Here is a 20,877-nt window from a genome sequence, read left to right on the forward strand (position 1 = left end):
TTGGTATTTCTGGGCTTCCATAGACCACAAAACCCAAACAAATCCGGTCTCCGTTGTAGCGGAGACACCTGCCCTGATTCGGATACTTCCCATCTGACCTTTGACTTATTGTTTAAGTTGGCCGGGTTCCTCTGGGGCCCTTCCTGGGACCCCTGCGATTCTGAGAAGGCTCCAGTCTGTACTGTGAAACTACAAGCTGCTAAGGATGCATCCAAAAGCGGTTTGGTTGGATTTTTCTCCCTCTCAGTTCAGGGTGTCTAGTTTCCTCATTTCCTGTTTTGGCTGATTTCCACACACACACATAATACCGCCGCACTCCCACCACCCTCACCACCCAGACACCGAGCTCACCTCCTCCAGAAACTTGGTCACATCGTAGACTTTGTTGTGGATGATGATCCACGTCGATTTGAAGGAGTTCTGCTTCTCTATCTCTGCCAGTCTGTAGTATTTCACTGCCTCGGAGCTTTTCTTCTCTTCACCCATCTGTGCGACGCTGTGCGAGCGAGTTCTGAGGGCTGAGCAGCCTGTCCGAGGTTATATAATCGCAGCGAGGGTGTCAAGACAGTGAGTCCACAAAAACACACCGACATTTACCCCAGAGAGAGTCCACGCTAACTTCCAGCGTTGAGCAAACCCCAGCTGCTGAATTCACCTGAGCTCAGTGTCGCCTCCTGCTGCTGCCTCCAAAATAAAAGCCTTCTCCGGTTAGTGAAACGGACTTCTTCAGAAAGAATGGCAGTTATCAGCAAAAAGTTGAAGTATTTTATTTTCATAACCTTTACAAAATAACATTAAAGTTAAGTAACATAATGCTTCAAATGATTCCTCAAATAAGTGCCCTGATATCTATAGCTTATATATTTCATTGCAAATATGCTGGTGTACTAAACCTATGCGTTTTATTTATTTATGTCGTTATTATTATCATTATTATGCTGCATTGTGCTTTTATTATGAAATACTGCTTTGTAATTTCCGTTGTGCTCGTAGTTATTACTGGTTGCTTTATGATGGTGTCTCAAAGTTCCTGACACACTGGCGGAGACCGCCCTCCCCACCGCTCTCCTAATATGCTATTGGCTTTTCCTTCCCTCCTCCAGGATAATGGTCGTCTGTGATTGGCTCTTCCCGTGCCAATCATCAGTGAGACTATGGGCGAGGACGAGGGTAAAGTTCGCCGGAGTTCATCGGCTGTCAAGGAAACTCACTTCTCACGCAACGGTTCGGGTCTTCTCACGTAGCCCACGTACTGAGATTTTTTTTTCCTAATCTGAGCGTTTCAGCGGGCAGCCGGACATCCGGTTGTAGTCGCAAATCCCATTTGACCTGCATAACTTGGTTAATGTTATGTCATAAGTTGGCATTCAGAGTAGAACATTTAGACTGATACTGGAGCGGCTCTACGGCGGGAAAACACGCGAACCCGAACTCAAAGTTCTTCTATTAATACAACTCATCACTATGCAGCAAAAAAAAAAAAGTTAAATCAGACTAAACATTAATCAGGCATCATGCTCCACTTGTTCTGTTAAGGAGTCGTTAACATGCATTTTATTAAATAGTTATTAATATGCAGCTTGTAAACATACACATATAAACGGCACCCCATCTTCAATAGAAAAGATTTATTTCACTAAACGAAGGAGAGTGAGAGTTCCTCTTCTTCCCTCACCCATCTTTGACTACTGTTAAAGAGAGTTTTGCTAACCTTATATTTTGTATTTACGCTTTTTGAAATGCTTCTTTCTAACAAAACTATTTCCAACAGAAGATAAGTTTCATTTTGGTGTAGTGTAAGCATTAGAACAAGGTTAGTGACTGAGATATTAACTTTAAATTTAAAATGAAAACAATTCTTTAAAAAAAAGCGCAGCTCTAACTTAGCGTTAGCTGCTACTAGCCTATCGATAGCATTAGCTTTTATAGTTTTCAGGTCAGAGGCACAAAAATGTGACAGAGACTGATTTAAAACTTCAGCTTAATGTTTAAAAATGATTATTGTGTTTGCAGTGAGTTTTTAAGTGGTTATAAGGGTGATTTTAAGTAATTCAAGCTCAAACTATAAATATGGATCAACATTAAGCTATTATTTATTATTATTTATTTAAATTATAATTATATCCTCTTCTATTACCTTCAATTTTTTTATCCAACAGTTTTTTGGAGATTATAAAATTTTCTATCTGAGCATTTTTCTTCTGTGTAGGAACTTTTGACAAGTAAATATAAATTAAAGGACTTAATAGATCATTACGTTGACAGAACTGTCATTTCAAAACCTAAAACGTGTCTGTTTGGTCATATTTGGAGTGAGAATCAGTTACTGTCGGCTTATCTAAAGTATATTTTGTCTGGTTGTGTCTTATGAACCTCACAGAAGCTCTTTGAACTCATGTTATGACCCTTTGATGCTAAGCCTGGTCATTTCCCTGTGTCAGCAGTGTGCAGGATGAGCAGCAGCCACCAGTCCCTGTATTTCCTCAGTCTTCCTGACCCAAAGCAGCTGGTCTGCGTCACCCTGACTCTGCAGGATGAGGGCGAGGAGCTGAGGAGCAAACAGATCAGGACCTGCAGGTGAACGGTGCAGAGGACAGGCCACCGTTAGTGTTACACCACAGCAAACAACCAGAGCTGAAAGTTAATTTAAACATGTGAAAGGTTCATTTATGCACATCTGATGAGGGAGGACAAGTGTGACGCAGGTGTTCAGGCACTGATGAGCCAGTAGAACCTTAAATGATGCACACGTGTAAATAACATTGAATGTGTGTTCTCACAGGGAGCTGGTTCTGCTGTTCTCTGATCTTCTCGCTGCTCCTGCTCTGGACTCCTTTGCTGATATCACAGTGGTCATAGCTGTAAGGAACACACACACGCACACACACACATGCACACGCACTCCTACACTTTTAAGCATCCACCTTTAAACCCTGATGTCAGTTTGCCATATCAAACTAACACTGAGACACTTATTGCTGTCGTTTCCCTTATGAAAGTGCACAAATGCCATTATTAAGAAAATGTTGCATAGTGTAATTAGCTGAAAAGTTATAAAATAAATTTCACTTATTTGAAGTTAAAAACACTACAATGATCCACAGTAGCTTGTGCTTTCTCTGAGCCTGAGCTCATTTAAGGTGGACTGCGGCTGATTGGTAAATCCTGGCTACTGCATTCCCCGTGTTAAAGAGGAAGCCGGCACTCCTGATGGTGTTGAGTGAGAGAGTTAAACAGGTTTTAATTTCAGTTAAAATTTGAGCCCCAAAGCACTGAAAAGACGATAGACTGGGTTTATAGAGTAAACACACTGCTTTCCTTCATGTGTGCTTTTGCTTCTCTGTAAAACTCACTGTTAGTTCAGCTCGAGCCAGGATGACAGAACGACAGCGTTGGGTTGGCTGGCTGACAAGTGGTAAGAAGGTCAGGTGTCCCCTGGTGGACGCTGTCCAGTCCGTCTACAACCGCAGACTTTGCTTCACAAGGCAGACTGGTTATTGGTGTTTGGACCCCTCCAGGGTTGAACTGATCTTATTTCTGGATGAATTTCTTGGTGGAGGGTTCGATGGGCTCAGGATCAATGTCTCTGCTTTTTCCTTATGATGTGGTTCTGTGGCTTCATCGAGGCTCGACCACCAGCTCGCACTGGTGTAACTGTAACTCCACCCTTTTCTCAGCTGGAAAGGGTGGAGGGGGAGAGGGATTGATGCAGTGATGCAGAGCTGAGTGTGAAAGCATATCTGTGGGTATACCTGCTGTTCCACGGGCACCTGTGACCACGAGCTGTGGGTTTTGGACCAAAACAGATCGCAGATATGAGCCTCTGGGCTCAGCATTAAAATGACTGTGAGGAGTTTGGCCTGTTGGGAGGGGCTCAGGGTCAAGAAAGGGACTTCCTGCTTTTATGTCAGAGCTCCTGATGTCGTTTCTATGTGTGAAGCTTCAGCCGCTCCTCTGGTCAGCTGCGGTGCTACGATGTCTTTGCTGGTTAGATTGAAGTTTGACTTGATGTAGCAGAAGCTGTTTCTCAGCTCTTTTAAAAGCAGCAGTGGTTGTTTTGTTTCCTTTGGCGTGTGCGTGATGTTTTTGTGCGGGTGTAGCTTCGGGAGCTTCAGGTTTCTGACTGTTTTATAGATTTTGACTCCGTAAACTCGACAGACTGCACGAGTCGACTCTGTTAGCTGCTTCAACGCCGCACGCACATATCAGGCTCTGCACGCCACCTTAGCCCGCACACACGCTACAGGCCTTTACACACACACACACACACACACACACACACACACACACACACACACACACACACACACACACACACACACAACAAAGGCACTCACTCTCAGAGCAGATAGTAATCAGTCCTGACAGATGTGATTTGTCCCTCCTGTGATGAGTGTTTCTCAGAGCAGCAGCCAATCAGGAGATGTGACTGACAGATAACAGCTGCTCAGCTTCAGCCAATCAGCCCTGTTTTCTTTAACAAAATGACACAATCGAGGAAAAGTGACACCAGAGCCGAGCTGTCAGAGATGCTCTGCAGCCTCAGCTTCCCCACGTGCACGTGAGTGCACATGACGTCAGCCGGTCTTCAGCCTGCCAAAGACTGCGCGATGTGCCCTTATCTCGTCCACTCACCGTTAACGATTGGACGTCGTATTCTTACCTTGTGCGTGATTATTAGCAGAGTTTCCTGTAGCACACAGGTCTGCTCGACGCTGTGACACACAGTTTACTTGTTGCTGTTTCCTGTGCAACATTTCACACCCGCAGCTTTTAACAGAAGACCTCTGATGTGAAACATGTTGCAAAAGCAGCGACGGGTCGCTGTTGACCTGGTGGATGGTAAAAGCAGAAAACAGGAGAAACTCAGTGTTGTGGTTGGAACGTGCACATCTATTAGATTGAAACGCTGATGCCTGACAGACAGCACTGTTACAGCTGCTCGTCTCCTTCTTTGCTTTTTCACTCTGTGCGTGGCTCACATACACGATTGCGTGCCGACACCTCCCAGGCAGTGACACGCAACCTAAATAGTTGTTCTGAATTCCAGACATTCCTGGTATGGCTGCACACACACACACACACACACACACACACACACACACACACACAGAGCGGTAAAGTGCTGTCTTTGTGAGGACGCTCGTGCAGACCCTGGTTGTAACCGGAGGCCTGAGACCCTCACTCAGGCCCCTAAAGCTCTGTCCCACTGTGACAGTGGGAGCTGTCCACAGTCAGCAGCTCAGCGCGGTCCTCACTGAGACACACAGGCCCGTAGATTGTTCCAGGCTAAGATAAACACTTGCCTCACGCTCTGCTCTCCTTGCTTCACTGACTGTAGATCATAAATAATAAACAGTAATGACACTTTAACTCGGTTTCTGTTAAAGTCGAGCTGCTCTACTCCATGTTTTAATTCTGGACTTGACTAGAGTAGCTTTGCATGAATCAAAGGTCAGAAATAATCCTTCTTTATCTAAAAGAGGGGCTTTGGTGCAGCTCCTCTAAGGCTACCCACCCTTTTCAGACAACTCATGTTCTGATTGGCTGACGGTGGGGGCCGGTACGCAGGGAAATAAATCCCAAGGACATGAAATCAGTCAAATGTGAAAAAACGTCCAACCAGAATCAGCTGATTTATTTAATTCAGTAACTTGAATATATTCAATGAAGTCATGAAAAATGTTTTGTATGAATATTTTCATTAAGACGTGCAGGAGATTCATATTTCAGGGCGGAGCTTGTATTTGTGTTATTCTGTCCATAACCTGCATGAAAATACCCCAATAAAACAACACAGGCTAGTTTGTGAACTCAGGTCTGAACGTCTCAAGCTGAGGACTTGAACTGTCGCTGAGCAACGTAACCCTGCTGTCACTGATTTTACTGATCAAATTAAGCTCCCTGTGCCGTACTGAGTAAAATCTGACTGTAGACAGAGACCATAAACTCATCAGAAAACAGTTTGAGCAGAGGAGTCGCCCCCTGCTGGACACTACAAAGGTCTTTAATATGAGCTGCAGCTCCTTTGGGACCAGTAACAGCTGAAGAAGCAGCAGTTCAGCTCTGGAGTGGAGCTGCTCTGCATCCCTGCGTCACACCTGCAGTCATGACCTCATGGCCGTAGGTGAGGGCTGGAACGTCTCAGTACACACACGCCCACCTCTCCATCTCACACACCACCTTCCCATCGCTCCTACTCCCAGGGCAGAAATCCCACCCAAAGGGAGGAACTGGCTGGTTTACAGAAGTCTGCCATAAGCCCGCCTCCTCGGGGGACTTCTGTTACTTCCAGGCTTCTTTTTTACTGACAAACTGTTTTTTTCTAGCACCACCTCACCCTCACTGTCCTGTTCCTGCAGACCTCGTTCTTACAGAACGGCATCCTCCAGGTGTTTGGACACAGACACCGTCTGCAGGTGGGACTGGAGACCTGGGTGAAGTCCCATAACTGACACTGTTCATGTTTATTCCTGCTGTTCTTTCTCTGTTGTACTTGATGAAAATGTAATCTGTGTGTGTGTAGCTGGGCTCTCCTCAGTCTGTGCTTCCAGGGGACCTCCAGCGTTGCCTGTCCTACTCTCTAATCAGCAGACTGTCCCCCAGCTGGAACAAAGTCGGTCTCTTCCTCGTCTCAGGTGCGACACGTGTGGAACAACTTGATTTGTTCTTGTTTAATTTGGGCGAGTGCAGTCTCGTTTGATAAGGTTGCATCTCTAATGGGGCTTTGAGAGAATGAACTGTCCCACATCAGGTTCATTTTCCAGGTTGCACCAACATGGTGTAGTTCTGGTTCTGGCCCCTTCTGATTTGATCCATTTCAGTCACAGTGTTCACTTATCACTCGTCATGACAGCGAGATAATCTTGACGTGATTATCGGTGTTGACACCTCCCAATGCAAACAGGCCCAGGTCTCCTGCAGAGCCGGGAAAACGAGCCGTTATTTGTACAACCTGGCCTCAATGTATTTGCTGCTGTCACTCAGCACGTTTGCAGCCCAAGGCTGAAGTGACACAAACGTTCACCTTCCACGAGTCTGAATAAAACAAAGAGTTTGAAGTCAGAGAGAAATGATGGCGCGCACAGATCTGACTGAAGCAAAAGCAGCATGTTGTAACAGCTGCTGAATAACACGTGTTAGTCTTTGCTCATCACCACCTGAGACTGAACCGTACTGCTGTGGTTCAACTCATCAAATATCTGCCATGTGTTATTGTGATAGAGGCGAGCAAAGTGTGATCCTTTTGTTTCCTGTCAAACTGCAGCTCGCACACATGAGAGTCCGTGCAGTGACGAGCTCTGTCCTCTCTGTTTGTTTCCAGGAAAAGACTTCCTGACTGAGAGCGGGAGGCTCAACGCTGTCAGTAAGTTTCACCCTTTACCTCCTCCCAGTGACCTGCACACAGTGACACATTAAACATTACTGTGTGTGTGTGTGTGTGTTAGGCGTGGAGCTGAGTGTCACTGAGGCCCACATGTGTTTCAGCATTGAGGCCAGCGCTGTCCGACTGCCCCTGACCACCGTAAGACAACAAGAACACCTTTATGTAAATGTCGTGAGTAACATGGCGAGCTGAACAGACCGAGGTTTGCTGCCTCTGTGGCTTTTATAAAAACCACTGAACGTTTTAACTTGACCCTCACTGCTGCGATTTAAACTCACACTTCAACTTAGTTTGAGTTAAAGTTTATTAAAGAAGAATAAAATGCTCAGGTCAAGTCTTCCTTCACAGAAGTGCTGTTAAGGAGGAAAAATGAGACTGAAGCAGGATGTTTGTGTTTCAGCTGGGGGACTTCGACCTGCCCCCGCTGGTGCTCCAGAGGTTATGCAGTGACCCTGACTTCGTCGTCGACCTGGCCTCCACCGCAGGAGCCGTGTGGTGTCACGTCCTGCCCAGGTACGATGACGCCACCTGCTGGACAAACTCAGGCAGCACCGAACAGCCGCTGCTCATCACTGTAAAGATTTGGATGAAATGTGACCTCATTAAACTCCTGCTCTTCAAAGATAGTATCACAGAACCGTGCACAGACTTTTATATCATCGTTTTTGGGTCAAACCAGAGGGTAAGGGAACATTTGTGAAGACATCCTTCATGTCGTCAGAGAGGTCGTCACGCTGGTGAGCGTCTCCACGTCCTCAGCTCGTACCTCCTCGCCTCCATCAGCTAATGAGATGCTTTCACACCGTCCAACCGACAGTCTCGCCGCCTGTTTGCAGATCGCTGGTTCTGGAGGCCTTTAGAGCTGTCTTGGTGACGTTAGTGTCAGCTTCTCCTGGCAGCAGAAGCTCTCAGACTGAGGGACGTTCACAGCTGGTCTGACTGACGCCGTACGATCGTTTATCTTTGCAGCAGCTTCTTCTGCCTGCACAGCAGGTTACAGCAGTTTCTGTTTACCGTAGGCGCCACGTGAGATGGCCTCTGATTGGTCTCTCAGAGATTGCCACAACTTTAGAACCAGCTGATGAATGCCGCGCCCTCATTCTGCCCGAACAGCTGAGCTGTCGGAGGATGGACCACCTCTGGGCTCTGGCAGGAGAAGCTGAGGGTGTGAACAGAAAAACAGATCTTTATCAGCTTGTTTAACAAACAGCAAACCTGTGAGCTGCCGGCTCGCAGCCACGTTAGGTTGTGATTGTCCCGAGGTACAGATGAGCTCACAGTGAGACGCAGCTTCACTTACATGGAGCGAAATGTGAGTCACATAAACAGGAGAGTGTGTATGTGCAGCAGGTGTAGGGTGGGTGTGTGGTCACACAGCAACGCTGAGGTGTCGTGCTCACGGCTTTTACTTTCTAATCACACTCAGATGTAACGTGGGCGTCATTTTAAGGCCGTGATTACCTGACTGTAGTCAGCAGATCAGTGTGTGCTGTTAGTGTCACGGTCGTTCTCTTCACCTGTGGGTGCTGTAACGTTAGTGGGTGTTATCCTGGCTGTGAGCAGCAGGTGGAGCTGCAGCTCTGTGTGATCACAGCTGGGCTCTGACGGCTGCAGTGTTCATTGACAGGCTGGTTTGTGTCTCTGTGCTAGCATGAAGAAAGGTCAGGTCATCTTCATCAGCCGCCAGCTGCCCAAGCATGGACCGTTCAGGAGCTACAGAGACCTGCAGAAGCACTGGAACCGCATGGTACACACACACACACACACACACACACACACACACACACACACACACACACACGGTCTCAGCCTCTTCTTAAACCCAGGAGCTGAGTGGACAGATCTCCTGTGGAGCACATGAGGCTGGCATGGCAACGTGACTCAGACTGAATGTGAGGTTACTCTGAGGCAGGAAGCAGAAAAGCTTTAGAAACACGGAGGGGAATGACAGTAGTGCTGAAAGGTGCACAGACCGCTCTGCTGGAGTCAGAGTTCTGCTCACATAAAGACCTGCTTGGACCAGAACACGCTCCAAAGAAATTTGGGACTTCTGAATAAATTATTGTGTTGCAGACGAGCACATTATAAATGGTCTGGCTTACTAAACCAAAGTAGATAAAGCATTAAATGACAGATATTTATGTCCACCTTACCCCGCACATCCTCCTCATCACACCAACCCTCTGCATGTGCTCCTTTGCTCCACCCTGAAAAACAGCACAGTTCCAGTTTTTGAGTCTGAGACTGTTAATTACAGTCCACAGTCTGAGTATGAGCTCTCCAACCTTTAACTTCATACTGGGAATATTTACAGGGTTCATAAAGGTGGCTCCAAGTTCTTTTTGATGATGTTTCTCAGCAGTGTTTGAGCCATCACAGTTCCATCAGGAGATGCAAATTACCTACTGCTTTTTAAATAAAGTTAAAAACCCAACTAAATCAGCTTTACTACGACACTGCAAGCGTCCCAGTCTAAATGCAAACGCAGGTTTTTGTTCCTTGACCAGCTCTGAGCAACAGTATCAGTACGATGGGATATATCACAGTTTGAATAAACTGCAGGAGCTTCATGTCTGATGCTGAGGAGCAGACACGAAGTTTGATCTGTTTCTGTGTTTTCCAGTATGGCTACAGACTGCCTGAGCTGGCAGAGGATGAGGTGCTGTACTGCAGCGTCTACTTCAGGCTGCTGGGAGAGATACTCTTCAGGTATCCTCAGAGCCGCATTAAACCACATTTAAATCAGTGTTGTTACAGTGTTTGTCAGATGGCAGGTAGAGATGAACAGTACGATATACTCAGAGTTACATGCAGGAGTAAAGATGAGCCTCGTGTTTTACTACCAACAAGGACAGAGCAGCAGCATGAACCATCGCTGCTCTGCAGTGAGAAGGAAAATCTCAAATCTGATAACGTTTTCACCTCTGTCCTGAGCAGCTACCCTCTGAGCTGCATCCGCCTGCAGCCGGTGCAGCGTTGTCCTCGGGTCGACCTGCAGGGGGCGCTGGGCGGCTTCCTGTCTGACGTCAGGCACACACTGAAGACTGTGTGTGGCTTCCCTGCACATCTGAGCAGACAGCCCTGTTACCGTGCAGTCCGGCTGAGCAGCGCTGGATCTTTACAGGTACACACACACACACACACACACTGTGTATAGATGTGTGTTACGAGGATAATCTCACTGTGCTGCAAACGCTTCGTGGCTCTGTCATGTGGCGGTCAGCCGTGAGCTGTTCAGCTTGTAGGTGCAGCACTTTCTGGCCCTGCTGCATCCAAACTGACGTCAGTAATAACATTTGTAAGCTACATCTGGTCACCTGCTTTTCAGTGGAAATATCACAACTCAGTGCATGTAGGCACTGGCTGTAGCACAAACCAACCATGAGCATGGCGTGGTTGCTGGGATTTTCCTGTGAACCATGTCTGGGGTTTACCGAGGATGGTATGAAAATGAGGAACTATCCAGTGAGCTCTGGTTCTCTGGGAGAAATCAGAGGTCACATTAGAATGGCAGCAGTAACTCAAGTAACTAGTCATTACAACCAAAGTATACAGGAGAGTATCTGGAGAAATCCAGATGTAGAGATGGCACGATGCCACTTTTTTATGTCCGATACCGATATCATACATTTGGATATCTGCCGATACCGATATGAATCCGATATAGTGTTTTTAACCAATAAAACTGTTTTTTTAATATCTTGCTGCTATTCTGTTAAACCTGTATGTAAAATACACTGCTCCCAAAATATTTATAATAATACTGATCAATCTAATAAACTTAAACCTGCACCATCCTCCCTATTCTGCTAGTTTAAAGAGCACTTAGCAGAAATATTACGCAACCAAACTAATGGGGTTGCAAACTCCCAGCAAAATAAAAAAGGGAACCACCCCCAGCCTCCGCCTCGTGATGCTTAATCGACATGATCAACTTTAATTTAATGCACATGTAAAAAAAAAGCACAGAAATCAATTATTTTTCCACAATAATTAAATAGATTCAACCTCTTTCTTCTACAGAACTGCAGACTGCACAGATGGAAAAAGTACTATAGCTTACTGGGGTATATTAGACTTAACAGTTACTATATACAGTAATGGACTTCTATTCGTTTTACATCAGATTCAGATAATTATTTATTAAAAGCTCGACATTTTAAATGAGAATAAGAAAGAAAAGTATGTCTTTGTGCCCCCTTTTCCCTGTTAATGCCCTATCGGCCCCCCTGGCTAAACTCTGCTAGATCCGCCCCTGCACAGTTACAGCCGTCAGCTAGAAAAAGATCTTCGAGTAGAAAGTAATATTAAATACATTCTAACAACAGCTGATCAAGCTTAAACGTGCTGCTGTTGTTCAGCCACTGGTTTCCTCTTTCTGGTGCAAAGTGGGCCAAAAACAAACCAGAGAGACTCGCGACAGAAAAGCCGATCAGCTGATCAGTTTCATGATTGAAGTAGCAGCAGGAGAGGGAGAGAGATTAGTTGTTAAGCCTTAGGCTGGAATACTTTACAAACATTCAGAGGTGAACTTACACACTTGCTTCACTTCTCTCTGGGAAAACTTCCTCGGAGATGAAATGCAGGGTTGGTAGCGAGGCTCCAAATGCTCCACCAGACCGCCGACAGGTCTCGCACGCCACAGCCGCTCTATCATGTGACGCATACTTCTCAGACGTGCTACGGTTCTGAGCTGAGTTACGCCATGTCACAAGTTTTGTGAGGTGCTTTCGTAATATTTAATGGATCGGATTACATTTTTTATTTCTCTCCGATATCCGATCCAGTAATTTAGGTCAGTATCGGACCGATACGTAATATCGGATCGGTCCATCTCTAGTGTAAACCCCATGAAAGCATGGACTCATCCTGCCTTTATCAGCAGTTCATCCTCCTGATGGTGTGCGGGATACGTTTTGAGCACACTTTGGGACCCTTGGTACCATCTGAGCATCATTTAAACCCCACAGCTAACCTGAGTGTTGCTGCTCATCATGTGAACCATCTTGTGATGCTTCTCCCATCAGGATAATGCTCCATGTGTCAGAGCTCAGAGCATCTCAAACGTGAACCTGAGTTCACTGCCCTCACACGGTCTCCACAGATCTCAGTCCTGTCACAGCTCCGGGATGTGATGGAATTCACATTCTCATGGATGCGGGCGGTAAATCTGCACCAACATGATGCTGTCGAGTCAGCGTGGACCAAAAGCTCTGAGGAACGTTTCCAGCTCCTTGTTAAATCTGAGCCACGAGGACTTGAAGCAGCTCGGACAGCCTGGTGTTCCAAACAGAGTATACCTCACAGATCTTTCTGTCATGGCCTGGCGAGCAGGTGTGAGTGTTGGTGTGGGCAAAGCAGTGATTTCTGAGCGTTCCCACCTTGTAAACTCTCCACAGGCAGTTTTATGAGCGCTGAGGAGAAAGAGGAGGAGAACAGCGTCTCTCCGGATCCTGCGAATAAATTTTCATGATACAGATGTCAGAGAGAAGGAGAAAGAAAAGTCCAGAGGTCTCATATAATATAAGAAATGTGCTTTCACTCAGCAGCCATTGAAAGGTTCGGCTTTGTGTCCCTGAACAAAGAAATGATGTATTTTCTTTGCAGAGGAAGAAGATAACTCGACCTGTTAACCACCGTTCCAAGGCCTTGTTGTAACGAAGCAGTTAGAAAGTGTTTCATCATCTTTTTAAAAGACTTTCTTTAAATAAAAATCAACATTTTTTAATCCTCCCCGAAAAACCTTTCATGCACAGGAGTACAACAGGTAGCATATCTGCCTTTAAGCTTGAATAAATGTGTTTTCTGCACAGCTCTTTCCTTTCACACAAGTCAATAGATGAAGGGATAAAGTGCAATAAAGCAGGTGGGATTAAAGTTATTTCTCATTTTGTCCTGCAGATGATTCTTATTCACAGGCTGCAGCTGTGCGAGCGATCGATTCAGCGCTCACAGGGTGAACTGAAATATTTATGCTGCTTCTTATTTCCATGTATAAGACCACTGATCCCATCTGTAGGCTGAGCCGAGGCTGGAACTGACGCTCAAAAGGATCGTTTATTCACCTTTAGAAAGGTTTCTCCTGACCAGCACCCACCCATCCCTCCACCCATTTAACCATCCATCCCTCCATCCATCCCTCCATCCATTTAACCATACATCCATCCCTCCATCCCTCCATCCACCCATTTAACCATACATCCCTCAATCCATCCCTCCATCCATTTAACCATACATCCCTCCATCCATCCATCCATCCATCCATCCATCCACCCACCCATCCACCCATTTAACCATACATCCCTCCATCCATCCATCCATCCACCCACCCATCCCTCCATCCATCCATCCCTCCACCCATTTAACCATACATCCATCCATCCATCCACCCATCCATCCCTCCATCCATCCATCCATTTAACCATCCATCCATCCCTCCACCCATTTAACCATCCATCCATCCCTCCATCCATTTAACCATCCATCCATCCATCCCTCCATCCACCCATTTAACCATCCATCCATCCATCCCTCCATCCACCCATTTAACCATCCATCCATCCCTCCATCCATTTAACCATCCATCCATCCCTCCATCCACCCATTTAACCATACATCCCTCCATCCATCCATCCATCCATCCATCCATCCACCCACCCATCCCTCCATCCATCCATCCCTCCACCCATTTAACCATCCATCCATCCATCCATCCACCCATCCATCCCTCCATCCATCCATCCATTTAACCATCCATCCATCCATCCATCCAACCATCCATCCATCCCTCCACCCATTTAACCATCCATCCATCCCTCCATCCATTTAACCATCCATCCATCCATCCCTCCATCCACCCATTTAACCATCCATCCATCCATCCCTCCATCCACCCATTTAACCATCCATCCATCCCTCCATCCATTTAACCATCCATCCATCCATCCCTCCATCCACCCATTTAACCATACATCCCTCCATCCATCCATCCATCCATCCATCCATCCATCCATCCACCCACCCATCCCTCCATCCATCCATCCCTCCACCCATTTAACCATACATCCATACATCCATCCATCCACCCATTTAACCATCCATCCATCCATCCCTCCATCCACCCATTTAACCATCCATCCATCCCTCCATCCATTTAACCATCCATCCATCCCTCCATCCACCCATTTAACCATCCATCCATCCATCCATCCATCCATCCATCCATCCATCCACCCACCCATCCCTCCATCCATCCATCCCTCCACCCATTTAACCATCCATCCATCCATCCATCCATCCATCCATCCATCCATCCATCCACCCATCCATCCCTCCATCCATCCATCCATTTAACCATCCATCCATCCATCCATCCATTTAACCATCCATCCATCCCTCCACCCATTTAACCATCCATCCATCCCTCCATCCATTTAACCATCCATCCATCCATCCCTCCATCCACCCATTTAACCATCCATCCATCCATCCCTCCATCCACCCATTTAACCATCCATCCATCCCTCCATCCATTTAACCATCCATCCATCCATCCCTCCATCCACCCATTTAACCATACATCCCTCCATCCATCCATCCATCCATCCACCCACCCATCCCTCCATCCATCCATCCCTCCACCCATTTAACCATACATCCATACATCCATCCATCCACCCATCCATCCCTCCATCCATCCATCCATTTAACCATCCATCCATCCCTCCATCCATTTAACCATCCATCCATCCCTCCATCCATTTAACCATCCATCCATCCATCCCTCCATCCACCCATTTAACCATCCATCCATCCATCCCTCCATCCACCCATTTAACCATCCATCCATCCCTCCATCCATTTAACCATCCATCCATCCCTCCATCCACCCATTTAACCATCCATCCATCCCTCCACCCATTTAACCATCCATCCATCCCTCCATCCATTTAACCATCCATCCATCCCTCCATCCATTTAACCATCTATCCATCCATCCATCCATCCATCCATCCCTCCATCCACCCATTTAACCATCCATCCATCCCTCCACCCATTTAACCATCCATCCATCCCTCCATCCACCCATTTAACCATCCATCCATCCCTCCACCCATTTAACCATCCATCCATCCCTCCACCCATTTAACATTCCATCCATCCATCCATCCATCCATCCATTTAACCATCCATCCCTCCATCCACCCATTTAACCATCCATCCATCCCTCCACCCATTTAACCATCCATCCATCCCTCCACCCATTTAACCATCCATCCATCCCTCCATCCATTTAACCATACATCCATCCCTCCATCCATTTAACCATCCATCCATCCATCCATCCATCCCTCCATCCACCCATTTAACCATCCATCCATCCATCCCTCCATCCACCCATTTAACCATCCATCCATCTCTCCACCCATTTAACCATCCATCCATCCCTCCACCCATTTAACCATCCATCCATCCCTCCACCCATTTAACATTCCATCCATCCATCCATCCATCCATCCATCCATCCACCCATTTAACCATCCATCCATCTCTCCACCCATTTAACCATCCATCCATCCCTCCACCCATTTAACCATCCATCCATCCCTCCATCCATTTAACCATACATCCATCCCTCCATCCATTTAACCATCCATCCATCCATCCATCCATCCCTCCATCCACCCATTTAACCATCCATCCATCCATCCCTCCATCCACCCATTTAACCATCCATCCATCTCTCCACCCATTTAACCATCCATCCATCCCTCCACCCATTTAACCATACATGCGTCCATCTCATCCCCAGGTGGTTCCGGGTTGGTTCATCGGGGTGTGACTGTTAGATTGAAAGCTGGTATGAGTGACTGAGAATGAGATCTTCATCTCTGCTGCTTGAGAACTTTGAAATTTCATATTTGAGAACAGGATGGAGGTTTGGGTGTGACTTCATCAGGGGTGTTAAGATGTTAAATCTGCAGCAACACTTACTATGAAGAACCATTTTTGTAATTGGATCATTTCTGTCATTATCAACCTAATTCGATATTTCAAACATTAACACATTTCCCAGTCCAACATTTTGATTATTCCACTTCACTGAGGTCTCCTCTTCTTCCTCAGATGTTGAATGGTTTGGAAATCAACCTGACCACCTCCTGCTCCATCAGGCCGGTCCTCACCCAGCTTCCTCCACCCCCTCCTCCACCCCAGCCTCTGCAGCCTTCAGCCTGGACCCCTCTGTCCCAGCAGGAAGGAGCTCAGGAGCTTCTGGACAAAGGACGTGGCTTCAGCGGGAGACTGACACAAAGTCAGGGGTGTGGAGGCAGAGACTGGCCTCCGTCTTCCTCCATCTCCTCCTCACATGCTGCTTTTTCCTCTTCTGACTCCTCAGATCAAGAATCACAACCTTCCTGCTCCTCCTCCTCCTCCACCTCCTGCTCTTCTCTCCCAGTCTTCCAGCCTGCTTCCTCCTTCATCTCTTCCCACTCCTCCTCCTCAACTCCCTTGTCTGAAGCGGCATTGAACCCTTCTCCCAAACTTGTTCCAGTCTTCAAGCGTCCATCGCACCGCGTCACCATTTCCCTGCTGCGTCCCCAAAATCAGAAGCAGCTGGGTGGAGCTGTGGAAGGGTCAGCGAGGGTGACGGTGCCTTCCTATAGGAAGGAGATTCCCGCCACTGCTCCTCGCCTTTCTTCTTTATCAGCTGCTCCCCCCCCAGTTCTTCCTTTGCCCATCATCCCTCACTTCAGCCGCAGCACTGCGGCTGCTCACCCGCCTCCAGCTAACATCAAGCGCGTCTCCAGCCTCAGTCCTGTAACAAAGTTTAAACCGAGGATTATCATCCCTCCAAAGCCGGAGATCAAGACCGGCTCCAAAATCACCCTGAAGGTCAGCTCTGAAAGTGACGCTGTCACTGGCTGCAGAGATGAAACACAGACGTCCTCTGAAACCTCAAACAATGAAACCTCCAAACGCAGCACGAAGGTGAGTCTTCCTGAATAAATACCATGGTGGTGTCACTTTTTTAAAGAGCCTACAGAAGATGAATTTCAAGTAGAGTTTGAGTAATTCTGCTGATTGGCTCACAGACAAACAGCACTGAACCTCTCGCCTTTCAGAGGATCCCAACAAAAAAGCCACAAACATCTGTGTGATGTGTGACCTTTAGGCCCCACCCCTCCACTGAACTCTCAGGTGTTTCCTCACGCACCTGTTGCTGTGCTTCTTTGATGTTTCAGAGAGTTTCTTTTGACCTAAAGACGAAGAAATCCAGAGCCGCAGTTGGAGACGTGGACGTGGAGAATATGGTCAAAACCAATCAGGTCAGAAGATGAACTTCCTGTTTCCTCATTTCCATTTCTCTGTTTTTACTTTCTCCTTCTTTTCTGACCTTCTCACCAGTGCACACATGAGCTGAAACATGAGAACAAACCCTCACATGTGACCAGTTAACAACAAGCTGGATACAAACGTTTCTTGTTATTGGGGAAGTGTGAAGCACAAACAATTAGCGTCTTCTTCTTAGTGGTGTTTGATTTGTTGGGGCTGTGTGGAGGAGACTTCACAGTCTTAAAGCTGTCATCATACCAGCACAGAAACTAAAGCCGGAGCAGATTTTACACACGACAACAATCGGTTTGGGTTGGAGTGGACTCTATATTTACAACAGCTTTAGCATTTCACCTACTTGCTGTTCTCTACCAGACTCCATTCAGAAAAACACAAATTTTACCTCACATAAACATGGGTGGTGTCTACCTACCTCTACTTGTTTAACACAAACCAGTTAACTAGTTTAGCTACTTTCCCCATCATAACAGCTTATGGTTCAAAGTTTGCATTGTCAGGGGGCGTGTCTTCGCTGATTGACAGCTGGATGGTGAGATAGGTGGACCTGTGAACTGTGCTAATGCTAGTTTTACCTGCTGTGAGGTTAATGTGCCCACAGACGTGTGAGCTCCAGTTTTGGACCGCCCTCCATGTGTTTTAAAGCTGGAGCTGCTTCTCCGGTCTGTCTGCCGTACATCGGCATGTTGGGCTGGTAAAGTTTGCCGTCTAACTGACCTCGCAGCCTCTGTCTGTGCTGTTTATGAAGCTGCAGGGCGAGGAAGAGGAGGCTGATGAATTTCCACTTGTACTGTATGTACAGCTTCAGCTTCCTCATAAACATCCTTGAGGAGGACCGTGCACATTACTGTGATGTATTAAAGTACGTTGGCGTGATGAATAGCAAACACGGCATCCTGCACTGTCTGCCTCAGTTTCCTCAGCAACGCTGCTTCACGGGAGGGCGAGGACTGTTAAAGTGATGAATGGGCAGGAGGAGGTGGGAGCCCGGAGGGCGCCGAGCACATTAATAACAACATTCATCAGTTTTACAGCCCCAACCTGCAAGTTTTCAGGAACAATACGCCGCTTACATTTTCACTCTTATTTACACACTGCCAGCACATTGTTCACAAAAACAGCTCCGTTACACCAGCACGGGGGCATTTTCACACATTTGAACCTGTTTTCAGTCTGGACTCAGTTTAAAATCCAGTCCAGAGGCTTCAGTGATCAATGTTTCATAGTATCTGAAGATATTTCAGCCTTTGCACACGGTCACACTGTTAGATTAGATCATCAATCTGATCTGTGCTCTTTCCATGGGGAGTGAGAGGGTTTTATTGGTGTTCAGACCTGCTGGGACACACACAGTTTCAGATGTGTTGATCTTAAGGACAGAGCTGCACATCAGTGCCCTCTTCCCTCCATCTAACTTTTGTGAGTTTGAACTTTTCTGGGGATGAACGTGTGATGATGAGGTGATGAAGAGGCAGTGAGTTGTTGAACGAAACGCACAATTTTTGAGGTTTTGTGGGTTTTTCTTCCATGTTTGTAGTCCTTGCTGTTTTCTGCTTCACTTCTTTACAAAGCAAAATCCAAACATTGGCATAAAAAAGGATCACGCCAGCTCAGTAGAAGCACAATAGAATGCTCATGGTTTTATTCATGTGGAAACATAAACGTTTGCTCAAACAGTAACTGCTCCGAGATCTCTGTAAGACTGAAACAGTCTGACGTGAGCTCGTGTGCATGAGAAAATCACTGATCATATATTCTGATGTTTAACTGAAGATTTAACAAAATCATGAACGACTGACCTGCTAGTGACCAAAGCAATCACCACGAAGGTTCAGCACTCGACCCTCTCCCAGCTGTTCCTCGCACCCTGTGGTTGCCAAATGGTTTTAAACCATTAAAATGGGAATAGATCTACTCTGTGTGCAGGCTGACTAGCCCAGTAAATGACATCATTAGTGTTCTGACAATCGTTACTGTGTCACTGGTCGGTGTCAGACTTACTAATCAAATTTTAGTTGATGCCCAATGCTGGTAAATTACTGTCCTAAATGTTATGCAGCCATCTGCCACCAGGTGGCGCATCATAGCTGAGAAACACCCTAGAGTCTCAGCCTGATCTTAACAGTGTTAGGAGGAGGTTGTGGATATAAGTGGCTGAAATGGGCTTTTTCTGGAAGGTGGATGGTCTCTGCCGTAGGGATAGGGTGAGGTCCAGAGTGCAGCTACTCCACATCGATATGACGCGGCTGAGGCCGTCGCCTCCTGGGTCGGGGGTTCCGGCCTGTGCTACCAGGGGGAGGGCCTGTTGTAGACCCGGCACACAGAGATTACCGGCTTCACTGCTGAGAAGCAGAAATAAATAACTGGATGATTTCTTGTTTTGTAATTTTAGAATTAAATTTTCAAACAGCGTGCGTCGTTCATAGCACACGGCACAATACGCCACTTTGCAGTCGCAGTTTGTTGGTTAGTTTGTCAGAGATGACCTTATTAGTGACACGTGTGTGACCTCAGACAGATCCAGGAGTGTCTGAGAGGTGCAGCGAGCACCTGGACAGCTTTAACACCTCTGGCACTGGAGGAGACGGGAAATAAGGAAAACTGGTGAATTGGCTGGGAATGACTGCTGACGGGAACGTGACGGCACATCCGTCTTCATTACGCTCGTTTTCCTTCCTTCCCCTCCTCTCATCGCTCTTCATCTTCACCCGTCACTCCTCGTTCTGTCGCTCGCCCCTCGTCGTGTCTCTCGCCTCGTTCACCTCTTCCTTCTTTCTGTCTGCAGTTGTCCAAGCTGAACTCTGCGACTCTGCTGCTGTGGCTGAAAGCTCGAGGCGTGAACGTCAACGCCAAACACAGGAAGGAGGAGCTGATGATGAAGGTCATGAGCTGCCTGGCTGAGGCCTGAAGCACACACTGACTCACCCCTCGCTGCATTTACTTAATAGAGTTACTTTGGAGTATTAACGCTGCGCTAAGCTTTCCTTTTAAGAATTTGATGTAAAATCTTATCAGCCGGGACAGATGAGAGCTTCTCATCCTCGCTAATTGAGATGCTGAACATTTGCCAACGTTAGATTTTGGTGTCAGATGAAGTCACAGCGGGTCCAGAGGAGGACCTTTGATTAAATGAAAGC

General features: G+C 46.8%; 2 protein-coding genes across 11 annotated transcripts in view; one reads left to right on the top strand and one right to left on the bottom strand.

The window, feature by feature from the left end:
- The window catches only part of cyb5a (cytochrome b5 type A (microsomal)), a 9,698-nt gene extending 9,002 nt beyond the window's left edge, over nt 1-696 (bottom strand). Inside the window, exon 1 of the mRNA XM_026180569.2 lies at nt 352-696. Within this exon, the coding sequence (XP_026036354.2) occupies nt 352-486 (135 nt within the window). The 5' untranslated portion in view covers nt 487-696. The remainder of the gene's footprint in view (nt 1-351) is intronic.
- c9h18orf63 (chromosome 9 C18orf63 homolog) overlaps nt 571-20,877 on the top strand; it is a 20,632-nt gene continuing 325 nt past the window's right edge. Inside the window, exons 1-15 of one of the 10 annotated variants that reach the window (XM_080306831.1) lie at nt 571-707; nt 1,104-1,249; nt 2,442-2,577; nt 2,783-2,861; nt 6,330-6,419; nt 6,527-6,638; nt 7,325-7,366; nt 7,449-7,558; nt 7,788-7,900; nt 9,038-9,134; nt 10,011-10,096; nt 10,325-10,511; nt 16,514-17,377; nt 17,632-17,715; nt 20,526-20,877. The exon at nt 20,526-20,877 is cut by the window's right edge and continues 325 nt beyond it. In XM_080306831.1, the coding sequence (XP_080162957.1) occupies nt 1,108-1,249; nt 2,442-2,577; nt 2,783-2,861; nt 6,330-6,419; nt 6,527-6,638; nt 7,325-7,366; nt 7,449-7,558; nt 7,788-7,900; nt 9,038-9,134; nt 10,011-10,096; nt 10,325-10,511; nt 16,514-17,377; nt 17,632-17,715; nt 20,526-20,648 (2,265 nt within the window). In that variant the 5' untranslated portion in view covers nt 571-707; nt 1,104-1,107 and the 3' untranslated portion in view covers nt 20,649-20,877. Of the gene's footprint in view, nt 708-1,103; nt 1,250-1,674; nt 1,814-2,441; nt 2,578-2,782; nt 2,862-6,329; nt 6,420-6,526; nt 6,639-7,324; nt 7,367-7,448; nt 7,559-7,787; nt 7,901-9,037; nt 9,135-10,010; nt 10,097-10,324; nt 10,512-16,513; nt 17,378-17,631; nt 17,716-20,525 lie in introns of those variants that run through there. The other 9 variants (XM_026180492.2, XM_080306833.1, XM_026180494.2 and 6 more) reach the window with 9 other exon arrangements.

The sequence above is a fragment of the Astatotilapia calliptera genome, chromosome 9, assembly GCF_964374335.1.
Source record: "Astatotilapia calliptera chromosome 9, fAstCal68.1, whole genome shotgun sequence".
NCBI lineage: Eukaryota > Metazoa > Chordata > Actinopteri > Cichliformes > Cichlidae > Astatotilapia > Astatotilapia calliptera.